This window comes from Chelmon rostratus, chromosome 16, assembly GCF_017976325.1.
Source record: "Chelmon rostratus isolate fCheRos1 chromosome 16, fCheRos1.pri, whole genome shotgun sequence".
NCBI classification, from domain to species: Eukaryota; Metazoa; Chordata; class Actinopteri; order Chaetodontiformes; family Chaetodontidae; genus Chelmon; species Chelmon rostratus.
Window position 1 is genome coordinate 13,936,545 of NC_055673.1, and position 20,901 is coordinate 13,957,445.

Sequence of the window (20,901 nt, forward strand, 5' to 3'; positions counted from 1 at the left end):
TTTCTTAAGTGATGTGCCACACTTTATAACTGGGCCACCAGAACACTTTGTTTATCCAACAGTCGTCAGTTTCATAGAGCTCGCAAAGACATCCAGTCATGGAGGAGGAGATAGTGGAGACACCAGAGGAGCAGCTGGCTAAGCAGCACCGCAAGGAAAAGAAAGATTTACAAGGTAGCTAACATTTTCTGTTTTCGCTCGTTGTTTGTAGTTAAAATGTAACCCTTGCTATCAGTTTATTTACATATTGTGCTGTTTAATTACCTGGAATTGAGCACAATCTAGCCGTTAGCAAGCCAAGAAGGAGAAAATATATCACAGGAGACAATTCTGAGCATAATGTAGGTCCCATAACTATAACAATTATGTTATCATGCAGAAATTTTGCCTGTCTGTTTGTCCGGTGTGTTTCTCATCTAGTAGCTCACGAGGATTGTAGTTTTAAAGGTAAAATTCAGAATCATAGAGGGTAGAAACATGCTGCTGTACATTTTTCTGTGTGTTTGAACTGTTCAAGGTCTTTGTAATTAAAATACAAGCTGTGATATCACGGAGTGGGGTTAGAAGTTTTACTCATACACTCTTTATGCCATGTTATGTAGGTTGTGTCATGTTAATTCAGCAGTGCAACAGCAGTTTTCTGTCACATTTGATGTATTTTTTAAAGAAAGATTTTTTTTTAGATAATTCTAAACAATAACTAACATTAAGGTGCATTTTTACCATCTGTGAATATATTCTCCTTCATATTGGTCATCTTGGCCATCTGATTTATTTTGAACTTCATCATCCAGCACCATCTGAGAGCTGTATTCTGTATATAGTGTTTGTAGGCTTTACTGAACTATTGTTTTGGTCAGTCAGTCTACTCCTTTGCTTCCTTTTCAGCTAAAATCCAGAGCATGAAAAATGCAGTCCCCAAAAATGACAAGAAAAAGAGGAAACAGTTGACAGAGGAGATCGCCAAGCTAGAGGCTGACCTCAACCAAAAACATGAGGAGGAATTCAGTCAACTCCAGTCTACAGCTGACATAAAGGTAGAAGCCAAAATCTCATGGCTATGCATTAGGATTTTAAATTATGAAATAGCCTTAAAATGTACCATTTTCAATGCAATCCATGTATGATTTTTTTTAGGGCAGAACAATTGAAGCAAATCATCAACATTGAAAACACACCTAATTTTATTTAATTAATTAGAGGAACGTTATGAAAGAAGCAAATACGTACTGAAGTATGCATAATACTTTATTTTACATTTGTATTTCATTATTCATGAACACAAGATGTCTGTTTATTACTTAAATGTCATTTTGCAACACAACCAAAACTCTCATCACTCAGTCTCACGAGGTGGCGGAGGTGTTAAATGGAGTGCAGACCATAAAGATGGTGGATGGAGAGCAAGAAGAGGCCAAACAGCCTCGTGTAACCAAGGCCCAGAGGAGAAGGGTGAGATATTAATTCTTTAAACCAAACAATCTTGAGTGCAATTTGTTATTTTCCACAATTAGGCAGTTGTAATTTATTGACATAATCAGTGTACAGTGGAAGACGCAGATTTCAGGCTCATAATCTATCATCCTATAATCTGCATCACTTTGATTAGTGTTTTTTTCCTTAACATTTCATTTGTAATGGGTGGTTTAATCAATCATCTGTGTTTGCTTTCCTTTTTTATATTAGGCTCAGTCATGCTTCCAAGTACTAATTAAATAAGTTTTATTTAAATGAACCTCTCCAGGACAAGAAGGCTGCCCAGGAGAAGGAGAGGGAGAACAGGATAGCAGAAGCTGAGGTGCAAAACCTGCAGGGCGTGAGGCACCAGGAGGGTTTGATGCTGGCTCAGAAACTCGCCCAGCAACAGCTTCAGATCAAGGAGATCTCCTCTGACGGCCACTGCATGTACCGTGCCGTTGAAGATCAGCTGGCACAACGATCAAAGGTACATGTTGTTAAGGGAATATTAGTAGCTGTATAGCTAATTAGAAATGTAATAAGCAAAAGTGTACCGTCTGCAGAATGGCACAACGCTGCTGTGACAAACGTGAATACGTGTATTATTGCTAACGTTCATACACAGAGAGTACACATTGTATTCTGTTTATTCTAGCCTGGATTAATCATGAGTGTGAAAGAACTGCGGTCCCGCACTGCTGAGCACATGAGAAGCCATGCTGATGACTTCCTGCCTTTCCTCACCAACCCCAACACTGGTGACATGTACACAACAGGTAACACCATAGCTGTCAACACTGGAATTTGAAAAGAAGGGAAATTTCCTGGTCAGCCTCGTCTCTCCCTCTCTGTGACACTAAAATCTTAACAGCCATTTGAGTGAATGATTTCTCATCACACACATACTTCCACATGCTGTACTGGAGATTATGCCTGTTGTCACCTTCTTTTTTCCAAAAAGGTTAAACATATGGGAGATTTATGGGAAAAAATTTAAGTGGGAGAAGAGCAGGAGAGAAGGGTGAAATACAGGAGAATCCTGGGAATAACGGGAGAGTTGACAGGTCTGGGTAACACTGTCATCTTTGTTTTGGCTGTCAGAAGCAATCTTTTTGTAGGTCATATTCCATGTGACATTTAGAGAAAACAATTCAGTGTGTGCACAGTATTCCTGCAAGTGTTTTCTGTGTGTGTGTGTTGGTTTCCAGATGAGTTTGAGAAATACTGCAGTGAGGTGGAGCACACAGCAGCTTGGGGTGGACAGCTGGAAGTGAGTTGGTACAGCTTTGTCACAGACACACTGCGCTGTTGCTGCGAGTACTTCTGAATAATCGTTTTATTTTTCATCTCCAACAGTTGAGAGCTTTGACCCAAGTTCTTCACTTGCCAATAGAAGTGATCCAGGCCAACTCCTCAGCTATAAAGATCGGGGAGGAATTTGATAGTGAGCCCATCACCCTCGTGTATGTTGTCTATATGTTGTTATGTCTGTTGTGTTAGCAGAATTGTTAAAATATTTACAGTTGCATTTGTAGAAAAAAGTGCAGATATATGAAGCTGAAAACATTATTATTAGATTAGTCATTAGGTTTGGGTTTACAACGGTTGAAACATGCTGTAGCAAACAAGCCAAGGCATTTATTACAGTTGGTGCCTTCTGCCAGTTATATATGAACTGCAATTATGTAAAAAAGGCACTTATGAGAAGCTGAACAAATGTCTTCTCTCATCCCGCATGCTGCTGCTCTCACCAGTTAAGATCAGTGTCTGTCTGAGTAAATGATATTCCAAACATGTGCTGTACTTGTTCACGTGGGACAATAATATGACAAGTCTGGATCCTCTTGTAACAGCATGCAAATGGTAAGAAATTGATAACATCGTGGCTATCACACTGCTCACTAAAGCAGCTGTCGACAGACAACCTTGCATAACTCAGATATGTTCATAAGCTATGTTAAATGTCAGGTTCTGAATGTGTTTTGTCATTGTTTGCAGCTATATGCGTCATGCCTTTGGACTAGGAGAGCACTACAATTCTGTGGAGCGGCTAAAGGACCCAGCCAACGCAGAGGACAGCTGAGAGGCAGCCCAGTCTTGGTGTGACATAAACCAGTGTGTGTAATACAGAGAGTGTTGAAACCACTCACACCAAGGGCCCCTAGATACAAATGTATTTGGAGGGAGACCCCATACTGAAGGCATTGTTAAGCTGAGCTTCTCGGTTTAGAAGTCAAAAGATATCAGTGGGGGGAGCGAAATTTAATTCATCCCTTCTGAGAACAGTATCTTTGTGCTTATGAAAAATAGCATAGAAAGGAAAGCAACTTATTAATCATTTTACTCTGGACTCTCTTAGTCTATCCCAATAACTGACGGGGTTCCCTTCAGCATCTTTATCCAAATCCACTTGGCAGGAGTGGATGTAAGAGCTGTTGATCACTCAACCAAATGTCAACACTGAGGGGTTGTTGGACTCGTGCAGTGTTCTTGGAAAGAACTGAATTGTTGAACTTGTAAATCATATCAGTGTTACATAAACACATAAAATACTAATGACGTATGCGACTGCTTGATTTTTAATATGCCCAATGAGGAAAATAGCATTAATTGGTTTTAAATAAACACTCTTCTCAATATGAGACTGTGAAAGATGGCCATTTTATTTCTTCAACTTAAGGTGATCGTTAGGAGGCATCCATTCATTCTTTGCAGGTGTTTAGCAACAATGATATGTTGAGAAAGACGGAGAAATACCACGTACAATATACGTCATGTGTGCCAGTGGAAGACTGTCCACATATATCATATAATCAAGCGCTGCCATGCATTTTGTCATTAGATAATGTTGGCAAATACCAGTAGTCGAAAATAGCTACCTGAGTGTAAAAAATATTGTACCTAAATTATACTTGTTGAAGAATGCACTAAGCACACTTGCCTTTTTTGTCGCCCTCAAGTATACTGAAGTCTACTCAACTCATCCTTGAGTACCACTTGAGTAATACTTGAGCGTTCTTGAAGTGTAAGTAGTTGCAACCTTTTATGAGTGTACTGAAGTGCACCAATGAAAATCATGATTCATGATTTCCAATGTGTTGGAAATATACTTAAATGTACTTAAAATTAAGTTAAATTAAAGTACACTTTAATTAAGCATGCTAATAGTGTCTTACAAAAGACATGAAAGTAAGTGTTCGTATGATGTTTATATGGTCATTCAGCAGCATCTGTACTGCTGTACATTCACCCACAGACCAATAAGAAACCATTTTTACTACAGGCTCAGGGTTAGGGTTGGCTGCGCCCACTGGGCCACCCCCACTGTCCTTACTGCTGATAATAGGCTCTGTGCTTTTGTTTGTCATTGACTTTTTGAGGTATTGTTACGCAGAAACATCGCGGAAACATCCTGCCATACTCAGCTGCCACCTCTAGAGGCCGCTACTAATCCAACGCAAATCCTCATCAACAAGCCAACAAGCGTCTTGTCGCCATGGAAACATGAACGCGAGCGCTTGACGTTGGTTTTGCAAATGGCCGAGTCTGTGGTTAGAGCTTGGTACGGTAAAGGAACTTCTTTAAACTTGACCTCGAAGAGTATAAAAGAGGTTCCTGAGTGTGTTTCCAGGTTAACAAACCTCTCAGTTCTCCTGCTGAACAACAACGCCATCGCCGCCCTGCCGGACGAGCTGCTCCGCCTACAACACGTCAGTCTGCGTTAGCTTGCTCCGAGCTCATCTGTTTGCTGGAAAATTTCCAAGGTAACTCTTTAAATGTGTTGCACAGCACGCAGATTTGTGATTAAATATTTTTCCTTATGTGGTGCCTGCAAGCTGGCTGAGCTGAATCTGGGAAATAATGCCTTGAAGGAGATTCCCGCTGTTCTGGGCCATCTGGAGTCCTTGAAGAAACTGTATCTGTTCAGGAACCAAATTACAGTAGTGCCACCTGAGGTGATGGGTAGGTTCTCACTGTTCTGCATGATTAGCACCTTGGAAGATTTGTCAAAAAAACCACACACTCAAAGCTCAAATGAACCCCTTTATTGTAATTTATGTTTTACAGGTGGCTTACAAAACCTTGTTGTGCTCAATTTGAACCACAACCAGATTCAAAGGCTTCCACCAGAGATTAAAAGGTACATTTACGCCATTGTGGTATCCAAGAGCTCCATACCTGCAGTTGTAGGTTCTGTAGGCTAAATTAACTTGGCTGACTGGTTGACTTGTTTTGCATCTCTCTCATTAAGAATAATGTCTTTCTATGTTAAAAACCCACCAGTTTGAGGAGGCTTCAACACCTTAGTGTGCTGGACAATAAGCTGGAGGAGATCCCCATGGAGTTGGGTCATCTCACGATGTTGTCTGAGATAAACTTGACTTCCAATCGTTTGTCTTGGCTACCTCAGCAGCTCTACCGCTGTAAAGCTCTAACCAAGCTGTATGTGGCCAGAAACAAGCTGACCAGCCTACCAGAGGTGGGTGTTCGGTCACTCATGTGATTTATAAATGTCCTCAGCTGATGCAAAAGAAAACTCTCAACATGTTTGACAGGTTTTTCACATTTAACACAAAGAATTTGAGTTCATGTTTAACTGAGCTTTCAGGATATTGAGTGACTTAACGTAACGCGACCGAACATTACATTTCACACAGGGAATTGGGGCACTGGCAAAACTCCAAGTTCTGGATGTGGCTGGGAACAAGTTGTCCATGTTCCCTGTTGAGGTACATTATACGGTATAATTCAGCAGCACAATGCTAAAATCTAAAAACTGTGGAGTCACAACTTCACTGTCTGACACAGGACATTGCTCTGTGTAGTTTCATCTGCTGCCCCTGAAGGAGCTCTACTGTGAAGGCAACAGGTTTGTGCACCGCGAGCCAATGTCGTCAGTGCAGGATGCAGAGGTGTTTTCATTAAAGGTAAAGAGTCACTGAAGTGCAGCAGACAGAAAACACTCACTATATTTATCATCCATTGTGTAAGGTAGCACCTCATTATATCTGTTTCATTTTTGTGTCTTAGGAACTCATTGCCAGATTTGTGTTGCAAGAGGACAGGAAGAAGTCCTCTCTGGTCCACAGGATGCTTCCCCACTACCCATTACTGACTGCGCTGTTGGCTGATGGCAGCTGTTGTGCGCTCTGCCTGGGCCCCTTCCTTACTACCTGGCTGGAGTGTGTGCATTTTATCAGTCTGAAGAAGGTGAGCAATGATTTTTTATTTTTTGAAGCTTGTGATTGAAACAGAATGATTCTGTGGCACCCGGTAAATCATATATGACTGCATTAGTAAGCGCTTTGTCATGTTTATGTGTCTTGCAGAACATGAAAATGAGGAATGCTTTGACTATTCCAGTGCGCGCTCTCCTTTGTTCATACAAGTGCTTTAATACAGATGGACACTCCTACTATGGTGTTGCTACAAGATGAATACCAGTTCATTAAAAAGGTACTATCCATTATGTCATTCACTATCCCATCCCCTTTTTTGTAAAACTAAATCTGTGGACACAGATGTGCTAATACAGAAATTTAACAGTGGACCTGACCAGGACTATGTGTTTCTGGCAGTAGTTACCTAAGTATGTTAGGTTCAGTGGTGGAAAATAACTAAGTACATTTACTCAAGCACTGTACTGAATACCATTTTGATTTACTACTGTTTTTACTTTTCTTTGACAGATATAGCTACTTCTTGACAGTAAAATGCTTGTTACCCATTGATACATCAGTATCACAATCTATGAATGTCCTATATAATAATACATCAGTCACAGTAAAAACAAGCATGTTTACTTTGATACTTTTAGTACAATTTGCTAGTAGTACTTCTGTACTGTTACTTGAGTAGTGTGTTGAATAAGGGCTTTTACTTGTGATGGAGTATTTTCACACTGCTCTAATGGTACTTTTACTTATGTAAAGGATCTGAATGCCTCTTTCACCTCTGATATGGTGCTATTATTTCCAGTACATGAGGATTTTGTTCTTCAAATCTCTCACAGATGCCATTTGACTGTTTGGTCACTAGGTGGCATCACATGAACAAGAAAAAATGTTTCAATGCTGAACACAGGCTTCAATCGATAGCTTGTAGAGTATATTTATGCTGTGTGCCAACCATAGCTTTCAAGAAATTCCCAATAATGTCAGCTTACAAAAACCCTTTACATGTAAATACCTTGACTGACTGTTTTTTTCACATTGATCAGTGCAGGTACGTTCAATAATTGACAACCCTATAGATACTTTCACCATGTGTTTTCAACTTCAGGCCTACACAGAGGCTCATCCATTACAGTTTAAAATATTATATTTTGCATTGCATTACATTGATGGGTGTTTGTATTATTTTGTCCACTTCGTTTGTGTTAAGGAGAGTAGGCTGAATAACAGGATCACCTCTCTGCATTAAGATACAACTTAACAGCACCACAAACTACATCCTCAAAAGTGATCAGAAAGTTTAATCAGCACCTCAATAAAACAGTTTCAACATAAACTGCATAACAGCAGGATTTGTTGTGGAATTGTTGTGTTAGACTGTATTAGTTATCGCTGGGTTAGCTGATAAACTTGTGTATGGGCACACATTGCTGACAAAATTCTAGTTATACCTGAGTGAAAAATGTACCAAAGTATATGTCCTACACATATTTTTGCTGTGCAAATCTGATGAGATCCTCTTCCTCTGTTAGTGCTGTTGAAGCTGTACTGCGACTTCATAGCTGCCCCATCTCCATCTCCATCTCCAGCCAGTGGCATCTGTTCCAACCTGCCAGACAAGAGAGAGATAGAGAGAGGGGGAGGGCGAGCGAGAGAGAGAGAGAACTTCATTTCTAGCAAATTAATTTCCCATCCACGCCTCCAGAGCTTGCTAGCTCGTTCACTAGCTGCTGCGGCCGCTGCTGCGTGTGTCTACTGAGTCGGAGCCTCATGCATAAGGCATCAGGTTTAATTGCAAACCCAGAAACTAATGACTTTGGACTGGTTAACAGCAGGGGAGCCATACATCTCGCGCAAACTGAATGAAAAATCAGCTCAGAGGAGAGAAAAAAAGGAGCCTAGCCCCTAATTGATGAATAATTGAAGCGGCGAGCTACAGGGCATAATTGTGACATTTTGTTTCAATCAATTTCCAAGTGGTGTGGGCGAAAGTGCACTTAAAGGGAAAAGGCAATGACAAAGAATGAGAAAGAAAGAGAGATAGAGAGAGCGGTTGGTGATGGAAATGGACATCGGGTCTTCAGTCATTGCGGTGACATTTGCCGGGGCAAAAGCCTCGACTCATTCAAACACAAAATGACTTTTCTGTCTATCTCCATCTCACTTTGGAGGTTTTCTGTCAAACTCATGTTATGCTGCTGTGGGGTCACGTTTTCGCTCCCAGCCGATGGATCCATTTCCTTTTAAAATCATTTCTTTTGTTCATTTTCACTTGCCTTATTGGTTTTTAAAAAGTCAATTACAAAGCTGCTGTGCATTTACAGCACAGAAAAAACGAAAGCGAGGCTGCCATCTGTTTAAGTGGATGTGTTTGTGTTTTCGGCAAATTAATTCTTTTTCCAGTCAGCTCAGTTAGTTTACTGTCAGTTAGAGCGTAAGGGCACTGGGCCAAGTCAGCCAGTGTGGTGGAACTAAACACCACACCAGTCTGTCTTGGCCTCGTTGGTGTGGAGTGGACGGAGCCTGGGGGTCAGGCAGACAAAGAGATGCAGTCAGGGCCACTAGGGCACAGCACCACCTGAGGTTGTGCATTTGTCTTACTTAGTATGGAGTGTATTTTATTTTATTCATTGAATTATGACTATACTATAATATGTATTAGCAACACACATGAATGCTCCACCCAAAACCAGAAATCATGTCCTGTAAAAAACATTGTCTCCAACATACACTGTAGGTATACGGGATCATAACTCGCATCTGAAGATACTTCAAGGGAAAGTACCCTCATTCAATTTCTTGTTGAGAATTGCACTAGAAGATGGATACCACTCCTGTATAGGCCTATGCCTGAGGGAGCAGCCAGCTATCTTAGCTTAGCACAACAACTGGAAATAGAAGGTAATATTTTCATATTTAGCACACAGACATGATGGTGGTATTGATCTTCTTACCTACCGCTTGCCAAGAAAACGGATAAGTGTATTTTCCACAGTGTTAAAGAATTCCTTTAATTGCATTCCGCAGGATTTTTACACCCAAAAGTTATAATAATTGCCCATAAAGTCCGGCTCTGGTTTATTATAAATGAATAGAATTTCACAGGGAAATTTTGCGTACTTACATCGCTGCTGACTTTGCTGCCCTGCCTCTGGCATTGGAAGAGAACTGTATGTTCACACATTTACATTCAAACTTCTTAAAGGCTTAATTACCATTACTCATATTGCACAGCCACATTTTGTTCTGTAGTGAATTTTGTCATAAATTATATACACATAATGAGCTCACAGTGGAAATTCAAAGTGTTTTTTTTAAGAGATGTATATGAACATGGGTAATAATTAGGTCATTGCATTCTGCTGGCCCCATACTAATGGGTGAAAGGGCAATAGTACGCGCCTTCTTTGAGGCAGCAGATGTTGGGTCCTGAAGCGGTGGAGCAGCAGCAGCAGCAGCGCCACTAGCTCAGTGGCCTCGGGACTTGTCTGTTAGTTGGTCTGGTGTCTGGTGTCAAGCTTTCTGCATGTATTCACACATACACAGATGCCTTTTTAACACACTTCAGAAAAGCAAATACAATCACTCCACCCACTCTGCATTGATGACACATCATCAAGATAATTTTGCCTCCATTGCTTTGTTTTCATCATGTCACAAAACACATAGTTGGAACACCCCCCCCCCACCCCCCCAACATGTGCGCAGACACACTTTTCCATATCACTGAGCTGTCCCTTATGATTGCCATATTCAGAGAGCCCTGTGCTTTTGTACAGAATAATTCTAAAAACCACGCACAGCTTGATTGACGTGTATGGAAATGAGGAGGTTGCATCCTCAAAGGAGACACCATACGGATGGGAGCAGCACACTGACGAGAGGCATCTACAAAAGGCGCTTGTAAATTCCTGACATGCCTAGCATATGTTAATGAGCCATTCTCTCGCTCTGATATAATTACTACGAGGGGATATTGCCTTTGGTGGAAATATCTGTCTCGCATGGCATGGCTACCTCGTGGGGGTGAAAAAAGTAAAGAATGATAAAGTAGCGGGTGCATAAATTCTCATTTACCATGCTTGGAGGTAAAGAGAGTGATGTTGGCAAATTCACTCAGGATGATGTATTGGGGAGAAGGCACCTGGGGTTCATTACATACCTCCTTTGTTAAAGCGCTTTCTGCAGTCTCGTATCGTTTGTTAGGGGGTATTTAGTCTGTCTTGTCATTTGGAGCACTTACTTAGGATGTCTTTAGAGGAGCCTATGGCTGCTTGAGCTCACATTGCATCTTGGGGCTGGAAAGGCAAGTGATATGTTAGCTAAAAACAGAATAAAGGACACTGGATGCAAGCTTTTATTGTAATGGATATGATGAAAATGTGTGCGTTTGCTGCTGAAGGTCAAACGCAGCCTTGTTTCTATATTTTGTTTGACTGTGGTTTCTATGATTTCATCATCAAGGCTCAGTATTACATGTTAGGGCTTAATATTTCATTTGCATGCTTGTCTTTGGTTGTATATGAATCCACACTTTAAAGTTTGATAGCTCTACACTTAAACAAGTATGTGCAACAGTTTCCAGTAACAAACACTGTCCAGCATGACATCCCCACTGCAACACTGTATGTAGCATGTTTAGTCATTTTCAGAGATCCATCAAAACCATGATTGTGGTCTTCACCTCAGAAGAATGATTTGACACCGGTTCACCCTGATTTCTCCTCTTCTCTCCTCGGGGCAACAGCAGAGGTGCTATTAAAATGACTAGCATTGATTGCTGAATTAAGTGCCTTGTGACTGGAGAGAGAGGAAAAAACAGCCATTCAATAGCGAGCGATATGCCAGTGTCATAGCCGGGAGTGTGCACCACTCCAATCAGTAGAATCTATTGTTGTGCATCGCTGCCCATGACAGAGCTTGGTATCGAGCCACTGGCAAAGTACCAGGGTATTGTCTGGTTGACGGCTGCACAATCAATTTTCTTGTGTTACTAATGACAGTGGGCACTAGGGGGCAGTATGATTCTCCGCTGGCTCTCTAGCCGATGAGGAGAGAGATGCACTGATGCACAACACACTGAGATATGCCTGATGAATCTAAGAGAGAGCAGCTAATAAAAACAGGAACAATGAGCTTTTATTGGAATTCAAAGCTTAATTGAAATCTAAGCATCAGATCAGAGCATTGTAACTCATGTGTGACTATTAAATCTAGAAAGTGCTAAAGTTTGCTTCCACACATCGATGCGTATCAATAGAAAAAGAGATGGCAAAAATGCCAGATGTTCAAGACAATAACTGTGCAATCTCTTCATCAAAATCAACACAGTTCAACAAAAGACTATGTCTGATATAGATTAGAAGGTGGAAAAAAAATAAATGAATTGAACTAGACTACAAAAACATGCTTCAAAACAAAGCCACCCAGATGTGCCAGTCTAACAAGCTTCCTCCTAGTCTTTTCTCTTCTTTTTCACATCACAATATAATATATAAATAACAGTTTGAATGCAAGCAAGTAAACTGTCTTTCCTTTGAGGTTACAAGGAAGCGATGCCATTTCTGAGCCATTCCTCATTAAGGGAGTTTTGTGACCAGAGCCTGGCCATCAGGCCAGCAACCTCTCTCTGGCAGTTCTGGGTCAGCCTCAACCACGCTGCACAAAACACCATTACCACGCTGCATTTGTCGAAGAAATAAGACAAAAACACTGCTGGATCTTCAAAAGAACAAATAAATCTTTAATCTTGAGTGTCTTTGAATCTCTTCAAAAGTTTCCTCGGGTTTGGTAATGACAGGGACTGTGGAGAGGGATGAAGAATCTGTGCTTCTGTTTGTTCGGGAGACAGTGACTGTTTATTTATTTGGGGAACAAAACTTGGTGGGGGTGGGGGGGTGGGGGGTTTGAATCAGGCTGAAAGAGATATAGATGCGCATTATATCTTTTGATGTTACTTCAGACATTTCACTCAGTAGGATACCATATGGTATTTTATGATGTGTGTTTTGATGCTTTCATTTTCCCCAAATTATTCTTTTTCCTGTGATATTCATTTCGATTATGCTAAGGCTTTGATATGACTCCTTACACTACAGTTGACTTCTCAGCAAGAATATGCATATCCTCTAACTCTCGTGCATGTGTATTTCAGACTTTCTTATAGCTACCTTATTCGATTCATTATTCAAAACAATCTGGCATATGAATTCAGCCTGTCAGACACACAGTGGTGAACCTGCTGAGTAGACCCTACGTAGGCTTTCAGTTCCAGCTCCACTCTACTCTATCATCAATTTGATTGATGGCACACAATCTCAAATCGCAGTTTGAGGTCATGTGATGGCCACTAGAGCACGGCCAGTATAGCGGAGTGGCAGGCGGGTGGGACACCAGGTAGCAGCATCTGGTCTCCGGGTTTTTCTAGAACACACGCTGCCTGTGGCGCTGCAGGCTTGGCTGGCCGAACATCTGTCTGCGATGTGCAGGCCGGCTGGATGAGCAGACCCACAACCCAACCAACCAGCCAAATGAACGTCCTGCACGAGAGAATGTCCTTCAGGAATATGTGGCTTAATATCTCAATCGGACTCATTCTTGTCTGTGATATCTTTTTTCCCCCATTATTTGTTCTTCAGTCTGCAGCCGTTCCTCACGATAAACATACAATCTCTGAAGTTCAATGTGTATTAATGCTTCATTTCTTATGGAGCAAATGTTTTCTTCTAGCATCACACACTTCACAAAGTAGCTGTTGCCTCCAGTGACAACACTGAAACTACGATCTGTCGGGCATATTTCAACAATATATTTGTCTTTGTTGTTACACTCAAGATGTAACATTCAATCATTTTACACAATGCTGAAAAAAAGAAAGGTTCTTTTGTTGCTCAGCTGTATTTTCTAACCCTCTAGCCAAGTATTTGCTATGTGAAGACACTTGGTTTTATAAACAGAGACATGACAAAAAGGAATTTTCTCAGCAGAATTAATGTGGACACAGACGCTCTGCATGCATACATATTTGAGAATGTATAGGCTAACTTTTCTTTGTACTACATGCAAAATTGAACAAGAGTGTACAGCCACGCTAGCGGCTTTTTGAGGCTGTCCAAAGGCGCAGTGCTTTGAGCTAAATGCGAGCACATCAGCAAGCAAACAACATCCTCACAATGACAACATGCTGATGATAGCAGGTGTTGTGTTTACCCTGTTCAATAGTTTCACGTGTTAGCATTTTAACGTTTCCCAATTATCACATAACACAGAGTACAGCTTGGGCCGATGGGAATATCATTGGTTTTGCCGGTATTTGGTTGCAAAGCAAAGTACTGGACTAATAAAAATGTTGACCTGATGATGGCGCATGATGAAAAGTTAAGGGATCGCCAAATTCATCGGTATTCATCCTGAGGGGGCATGAATGTGTTAACCAAATTTCATGACAACATATCCAGCAGATGTGGACATATTTCATTAAATAACAGAAATACCAACCTAATGTTGGCGCTGTAGGAAAGGTCAGGAGATCACTAAAGTCAAGTCACTGACTTTTTTTTTTCCAACGCTACCCATCCAACCCCAAGCCTAACCCACCAACGAACACATGCCAGTCAAAGGGACATTGGGCGGTCTCTTCAGACATTTTAATAGGCCGTCGGAACAGTGGGCAGTCCCCACCAACAGATCACAAAATCCGAGTGAAGGCTATCCTCAGCTCACTCCACATGTTTTAAATACCACAGTCATTTTTAATGGTTCTAACTCCCTGTCCATCTTTTATTTACAATCTCAGCAGACTTAAAATTCATAGGTTACAGCAGCGTAGGCAGAGAAAGGAGTTTAGTATTTCTGTGTTCAGAATGACAAGGACCTGCTGTGAATCAAGAGGCAGCAATCGTAACCTTGCCAGGATAATTGAAGAAACTTTGCAGCCACTGTCATGTCAATCAAGCATTCATGTGCTGTCTCCCTGTGAAGAGGGGTAAACATTTCCAAGATAATTAGGAGAGAGTTCAATTTGACAAAAGGCAACCGTTTGCATGTGGTTTTAATGAATCCAAAACATTCTGTATGGGACATTGCTTTTGCATAATTAGCACATGTTGAATGAAAAAAAAAAGCGTTAGTGCCCTCAAGAGACGCTACAATTACTTTTAACATCGTAGCAATAACTTCACAGTTGCATTTGTAGCTTATTAAATGCAAAACTAGGTTTAACTGTTTCTTGTAGCTATATTGTTTTAGCTGAGTAACACCAACAGGACTGAGGACAACCAAAACACCTGAACAACACAACACTTCACACAGCTCAGACCAACAGAAAAGAGCAGCATGATGCATCGCGCCGGCTTGCCCCCTTCCAATCCAGCCTCGCCGACAACAGATGGCCGTCTCTCCCACAATGCCGCGCGGTCGCAGATGCCAACAGAAGAGGTGACAAACACTCTGCAGGTGTCTGTCCCTCTGCGTCCACGGTGTGTGTGGTTTATGTGTATGTGTGTGTGTGTGCAACAGGGGACAAAGAGCATCTTTCTTGCAGGGAGAGGAGAGTTTAATTGATAGCAGAGGACAACCTGCAGGAAGGAAGTGCCATCGTATGCTAAATGGATGAGTTGGCACAGATCGGTGCAAACTGTTGGGACAGATGCAGCAGAAGTCAACACAGCTCATTATGGAATCTTATATGAGTATGTTGAGTCTCAAATCAGGAGTTGAGCATTGTTTCCAAAAGCACAGAGATCTGCCTGGTGACTAGTATTTGAAAACATTTTGTGGCGTTATGTCACCTCTAATGTAGTGTCTTCAAAATATCACATTAACATGCTCATCACGTTCTTTGTAGCAACACAGCAAGCAGCAAATATATCCAGTATCGGTGCATTATTTCGTGCTGCAATGTAGGACTGCTCTTGGCTGCACTCTGCAATCTGTTCCCTTTCCCTGTACGCTGGCCAGGCCAGGTGTGGTGGTTGGCAGGGGCTAGCAGAGCCAGGTGAGCAAGCTGCTGGCCAGGTGCCCTCCAGAGGCTCGCTAGACTGACCAGATACCAGATGGCTGTGGAGCACCAGCAGGCAGGCAAGTACACCAGCGCACACACACGAGAACACACACAGTTACTCATGCGAGTGGACTTTCACGCACGCACTTTAGACGCACGTGCGCTTGCGCAGACACTCTGCTGTTTGCCATAAAAAGAGCATTAGGAAACATTGCAGCCCTCCGGTGAGTTTGGAAGTGAAATGCTTAATGTGTTTTTACTGTACTTCTCTCCCAGTGGCACGAGTTCTAACTCATGCACAACACAGCGATATACAACTCTCTCTACCTCCCAGCTCACATAAATGTCACTCATAAAGTCTGAAGCTGGACTAGATCAGGATGAATTTTTGAGAGTTTGTGGGACTCCAGTTTTGGTGCTTAAAAACATACTTTGGCAGGTGAGTTAAGCTACTAATGGAAACTTTTTTCCTACAGTTTTAAGAGATAACCCAAACAAAGAAATTACGCTTTTCTTAAAATATTGGTCTGTTAACAGTCAAGCTGTTAGTTTATAGCGATGCTATACTGTGTGAATCGTGATCTAATGTGGATTGAGGTTTTCTTCAGTTTTGTTTGCTGTACCTAAAGATATCTGTGCAAACTGAGTCTCTGCAGGCTGCGGCTGAGCATGAGCAGTGAGTGAAAGTGGCTAAAGAGCAACCAGGAGTTTAGCCAGCCATTAGCCCCAAACTTGTTTTTTCATCATACAAAGTTCTCCGAGCATTTAAAATATAAAGGCATAGTATTTGCATACCAGTAGTTCATCACAACTAGCCTCACAGCTCCTCTGTTTCCACACAGCCGCCCACGCCGGTAATAGACTGCTTTGGATCCAGGGGTTGTTAATCTAGAGCTTTGAAACCCAGCCCAAACGCGATTAGCCTGACTCTTTGGGTTTGGCTTGATTCAGGATCTAATTCCCTCTGGCTGGAATTAGGTCAGGTTTAATTTTATTCATCATTTCCCCCTAAATTGGAGCCCAATTTAACTGTGTGTATTAATTTGAAATTCATAGAAGTGTATCTCGAATGAATGTAACAGCATTCTTCATCTGATGCTGTCAGTTTTGATGTTAAAGTTTGTTTATAATACCCAACTCTTGCCTGTTATCGGCCCATTGAGGACCGGCCCAGAATCTCCATTTAACAAATGGCTCTTCAATAACAAGGTCATTTTAGAACAATTTAAAAAGCAAGCGAGGATTAAAGTGACTCTTTGGATCTTATAGTAGTTCAGGTTGGGAAAAACAGAATCCACACCAGGAATATTTCAGGAGGGAGTTTTAAAATTTTAATATATTCATTTACTCTTGTAACCTTGCCGGTATCCACCATATCTGCAAGACTGGGCAGCTTTTGAAGCTAATAACCGTGGAAATATCTTTACAGGTTAATACAGTCTCAAGAACCTGTTTAAATTTCATCCAGGCTCATAGCAGCAGCCCCTTGCATGTATTAACGCAGCTCTAAGACTTCAGCAGGCCGTAATACACACATGTAGGGTGTAATATCCAGCCTCCATACAGAAACAATGACAGCCGTTTCTTCCGCGTTAACTGACGGTTCATAAATCACACTTGTGGGCCTGACCGGGAGAAGACGGATCGGCCATCTGTAAATATTTATTCAGCATCTCTATAATTAAACAGAGCCAATGCATCATGTCAGGCATACATGTCTGATGACGCCGGCTCACACACAGCGCTGAATAATACAGTGTGGAACAGCTTGGTCAAACATTTGTTGTAGATCTGAGAGTGAGAGAGAGACAGGACAGATGAGTCCAACATGTTAGAATAGTAAAGGATGGACTCATAAATGCAAGATGTCATTTGACAAAGAGCGATAGCAGCGAAGAAATCGGCAGATGAAATGTTTAATATGAGATGTTGCAGCAGAGAGAAGAACGGGCAAGAAAGATTAGCAGCGAAGAGTGATGAATCCAAGATGTCAGAGAAAAGAAAGAGAGAGGCAGAGTGGGAAGGTCTGACAGAGGAAGAAGTTTGATGATGGTCTGTCAGCAGCTGTTTGACCCAATAGAGCCCGGCACTGATGAAGGCAGATGAGCTGGAACCAGGACTCGCTGGGGTCTAATCTATCTCATTCTCTGGCTCTTACCATTTGGAGGAAAGTTAAAATTGTATACTGATTTGAGCTTAAATGATGATTAAACCGTGAGAGCAGTATATTGCGTGGGTGTGTGTGGGAGACAGAAGAGCAAAAGTTCAAAAAGTTTAACTTGGCAGAGATCCGTTGTGAGTCTGATTAAAAGGAACTTGAAGTGCAGGCTAACAAAGTTTAGCAGTTCTGAGCTGGCTGAGTGGCTCATTATTACGATTAGGCTCATATATTAACCCTTTTCTAATGTCTGTGTGTTTACTGCTAACAAGAGAGATGTTCCCTTACAAAAGATTAAATATAACACTCATTTCCTTATCATTATTTCATATTGAGCTCCCTGTGTAGGTTGGTTTGACCTGCTAATGCTAACGATGCGGTCGCTGAAAACTCTGCAGAGAGACACCAGATAGACCAATTGCAAAAAGTAGGCTCCAAAACAAACCCAGCAACAAGCCTTGATGTATGAAGACATTAACTCATCCATTAATTTATCGTCTCTGCAGACACATTTGTACATATTCCCTACAGAAATCATCTAATGCATAAACTGTAGCTTGCCACGATCTGATTCCTCGTGAAGCTTCAGCACTAGCTAACACTTACTGTACGCACTAACTGCATGAAGTTGCACAAGACTAACATGGCAATTTTTGAAATTTTTTTATGAGCAACTCAACCAGACGGACAAACCAAAAGAATGCAGCAAGTGGCTAAAAGCTGCAGTGGTTGACTGCTGACTCTCAGTCGTCGTTTGATTCAGAGTGCGCAGTATATTAGAGATATTGCTTAATGACACATTAGAATTGCTCTATAACATTTCAGGATAACAAAAAAGGTTCTTATTAATGTACGATTATAGTTATATACTTGTAGCATGTTGGTTTTGGCTGCAAAAGCCCATATTGCTGCATGATACAGATTTACTGAAGGGTTAGAGGTTATTGTTTTATCTAAAATTAGGCCAACTTAAAGTTTGCCACCAGTTGGTTTCTGTTATTGTAAAGGTCTGTTGCTGCTGTATGCATGTCTTCTATGCGTGTCTCTGTCCGTGTGCAGTGTGTGTATTAGTATGCGGATTGTGTCTGGATTTGAATCCATATGGGAGCTGCCATTTCCGATCTGAGACATTTCACGCAGATATGGAACAACGTTCCAGCCTCCCCTGGTCTCCTGACAACCAACCCTAGACAATCTTCATCCATCTTCCTTCCTTCTCACACCAATCAAATTTGTGTGTCATGGGAAAGCAACCAAAGTCCCATGTATATTTCAACAAAATATCCCAGCCAATCTGCATTGCAAAACTGTAAATGTGACATTTAGAATGAAAAATTGATTTCACAAACAAACCATTCACCAATAAATAGCATTTAATCAAGATGATGGCTTGATGCGCCTGCAGTGCCTCTATCACATTTTACCGTTTTTATTAATACATAGCACTGGAATAAATTCATGTTATGTTGTCCACAGGGACGACCTCATGAAGTGCTCCACTATAAATATTCCATCAGCACTGTCATGCTTTCTTTAACTTTCATCAGCTCATTAATATAAAAACTTTTTTTTCCTGACAACCAGGCCAAACATGAGAAGTAAAATGGCACACTGGAGAAATATTAAGAAGTCAGAACTGTAGATACTGTTGATGCATCTCTCTTCAGGACAGCAGGCAGAAGAAATCACAGGTTCAAACAAGACAAGTTAACCTCCACAGTGTCGTCTTCTTGATACTGCATGAAAACGGCTTGTGACCAGTGTGCACAAACACACCTGTGAATGGTGAAAACATGTCCCTCCAGTAGAAAACTACACCGGGCAAAACTTGAAACCTCAAAAGGCCACAACTGCTTCATCTCTGATCTGCCCAGTTCTGGAGAGATGTAGCCTGGTAATTATACTGAACTGCCATTTCAATGCAGTGTTTTGATTGGTTGAAAAAATTGGAAAATGTGTGCAGCGAGTCAGAGATGTGTAAGGGGTGAAGTGTCTTGGTGTTGTGTTCAGGTGGTCTTGTGATCTTTGACTGCCCTGGTGTTTTGATACACGCAGCATATCTTTGATTTTATAGGCCACACATTTCCTGACATGTTAACCGCGGCATTGACTGCCATTTAAAATAAAGTTCTGTGGTTTTGAACAGAGCTTATATTTGTACAGCTATGAGCAACAGGACACATGACCACAAGGATTGGACAGATTTTTGGACTAAATCTGTTCAATCCTGATACAAATGTTCTTATAAAGTGCTGAATCGATATGTTCTACATCAGCAATCACATCTCTTCCACACTGACCTCTTTATGCATAGTTCTGTATCTTAGCTCACACTTGATAGTCATTGCCACTTCTGTAGGGTTACAACCACCATTAAAAGCTATATCATTTAGTTGTATCCACAACCCAACTCCCCCCACTTCCCCTTGCTTCCCGAACGCTCCAGCAACCTCCAACTGCACACATGCACACAGGTTCGGATACACATACCTCAGATACCCCCTCAGAGAGATGGATGGCATGTATTCCCATCCCTTTCCTAGGCCAGCATCCAGGTGCACAACAGCTGGGGAAGCCAGGGGGAGGGTGCTGGGTAAGGAGGGATGGGAGAGACAGACGACCAGGGATGGGTGGATGGAAGTGGGGCCAGGGGGTGTAAAGGATGCTCAGGAGTAAGCTATAAATTTCCTCAGGAACGCTCTGGGTGCTTCTGGCGTCTCCTTGTCTGTCCAGCAGTTTTATACTATGGTGTTGCTGCGGCGGCGAGCCCAGTTTCATCAGGCACACTTGGTCACCGTGAGTTTGGTTTTTTTTTTAGCATAAGCTCTAGTCCGCGTTCTCTCCTGTCCATTGACAAGCAGGAGTGGATCTAGCAGTGTGGCAGCAGTAAACAGGACAAAGAATAAAAAGGTAGAGATTGAGAGAAGAGCGTTGAGCGAAGAAAGACGTTCCTGCTGTTACGACCCCGCTTTGGTGCTTCATTTAGGATTGTGAATGATGCATCACATGCACTCCGTAGTCCTGTGTTCTCCAAGTGTTCACCGTGGCCAACAGTCTGTCACTTTCACGTTTTGATGCATTGCTCAAGTGCATGATTTAGCCCGAAGTAT

At 41.7% G+C, this 20,901-nt stretch overlaps 2 protein-coding genes across 2 annotated transcripts; both read left to right on the top strand.

Moving 5' to 3' along the window:
• Positions 1–95: 95 nt before the first annotated feature.
• otud6b (OTU deubiquitinase 6B) lies at positions 96–4,166 on the top strand. The gene is made up of 8 exons (XM_041955637.1): positions 96–174; positions 889–1,037; positions 1,345–1,452; positions 1,745–1,945; positions 2,114–2,234; positions 2,667–2,728; positions 2,815–2,921; positions 3,457–4,166. The coding sequence occupies exons 1-8, from the start codon at positions 99–101 to the stop codon at positions 3,539–3,541; spliced, it is 909 nt and encodes a 302-aa protein (XP_041811571.1). The 5' UTR covers positions 96–98; the 3' UTR covers positions 3,542–4,166.
• An 828-nt stretch (positions 4,167–4,994) lies between these two features.
• On the top strand, positions 4,995–6,914 carry lrrc69 (leucine rich repeat containing 69). Its single transcript, XM_041956073.1, has 8 exons — positions 4,995–5,168; positions 5,295–5,421; positions 5,527–5,599; positions 5,743–5,938; positions 6,117–6,188; positions 6,285–6,386; positions 6,490–6,669; positions 6,789–6,914. Exons 1-8 carry the CDS (start codon positions 4,995–4,997, stop codon positions 6,894–6,896), a joined length of 1,032 nt encoding a protein of 343 aa, XP_041812007.1. The 3' UTR covers positions 6,897–6,914.
• The last annotated feature ends 13,987 nt before the right edge of the window (positions 6,915–20,901 follow it).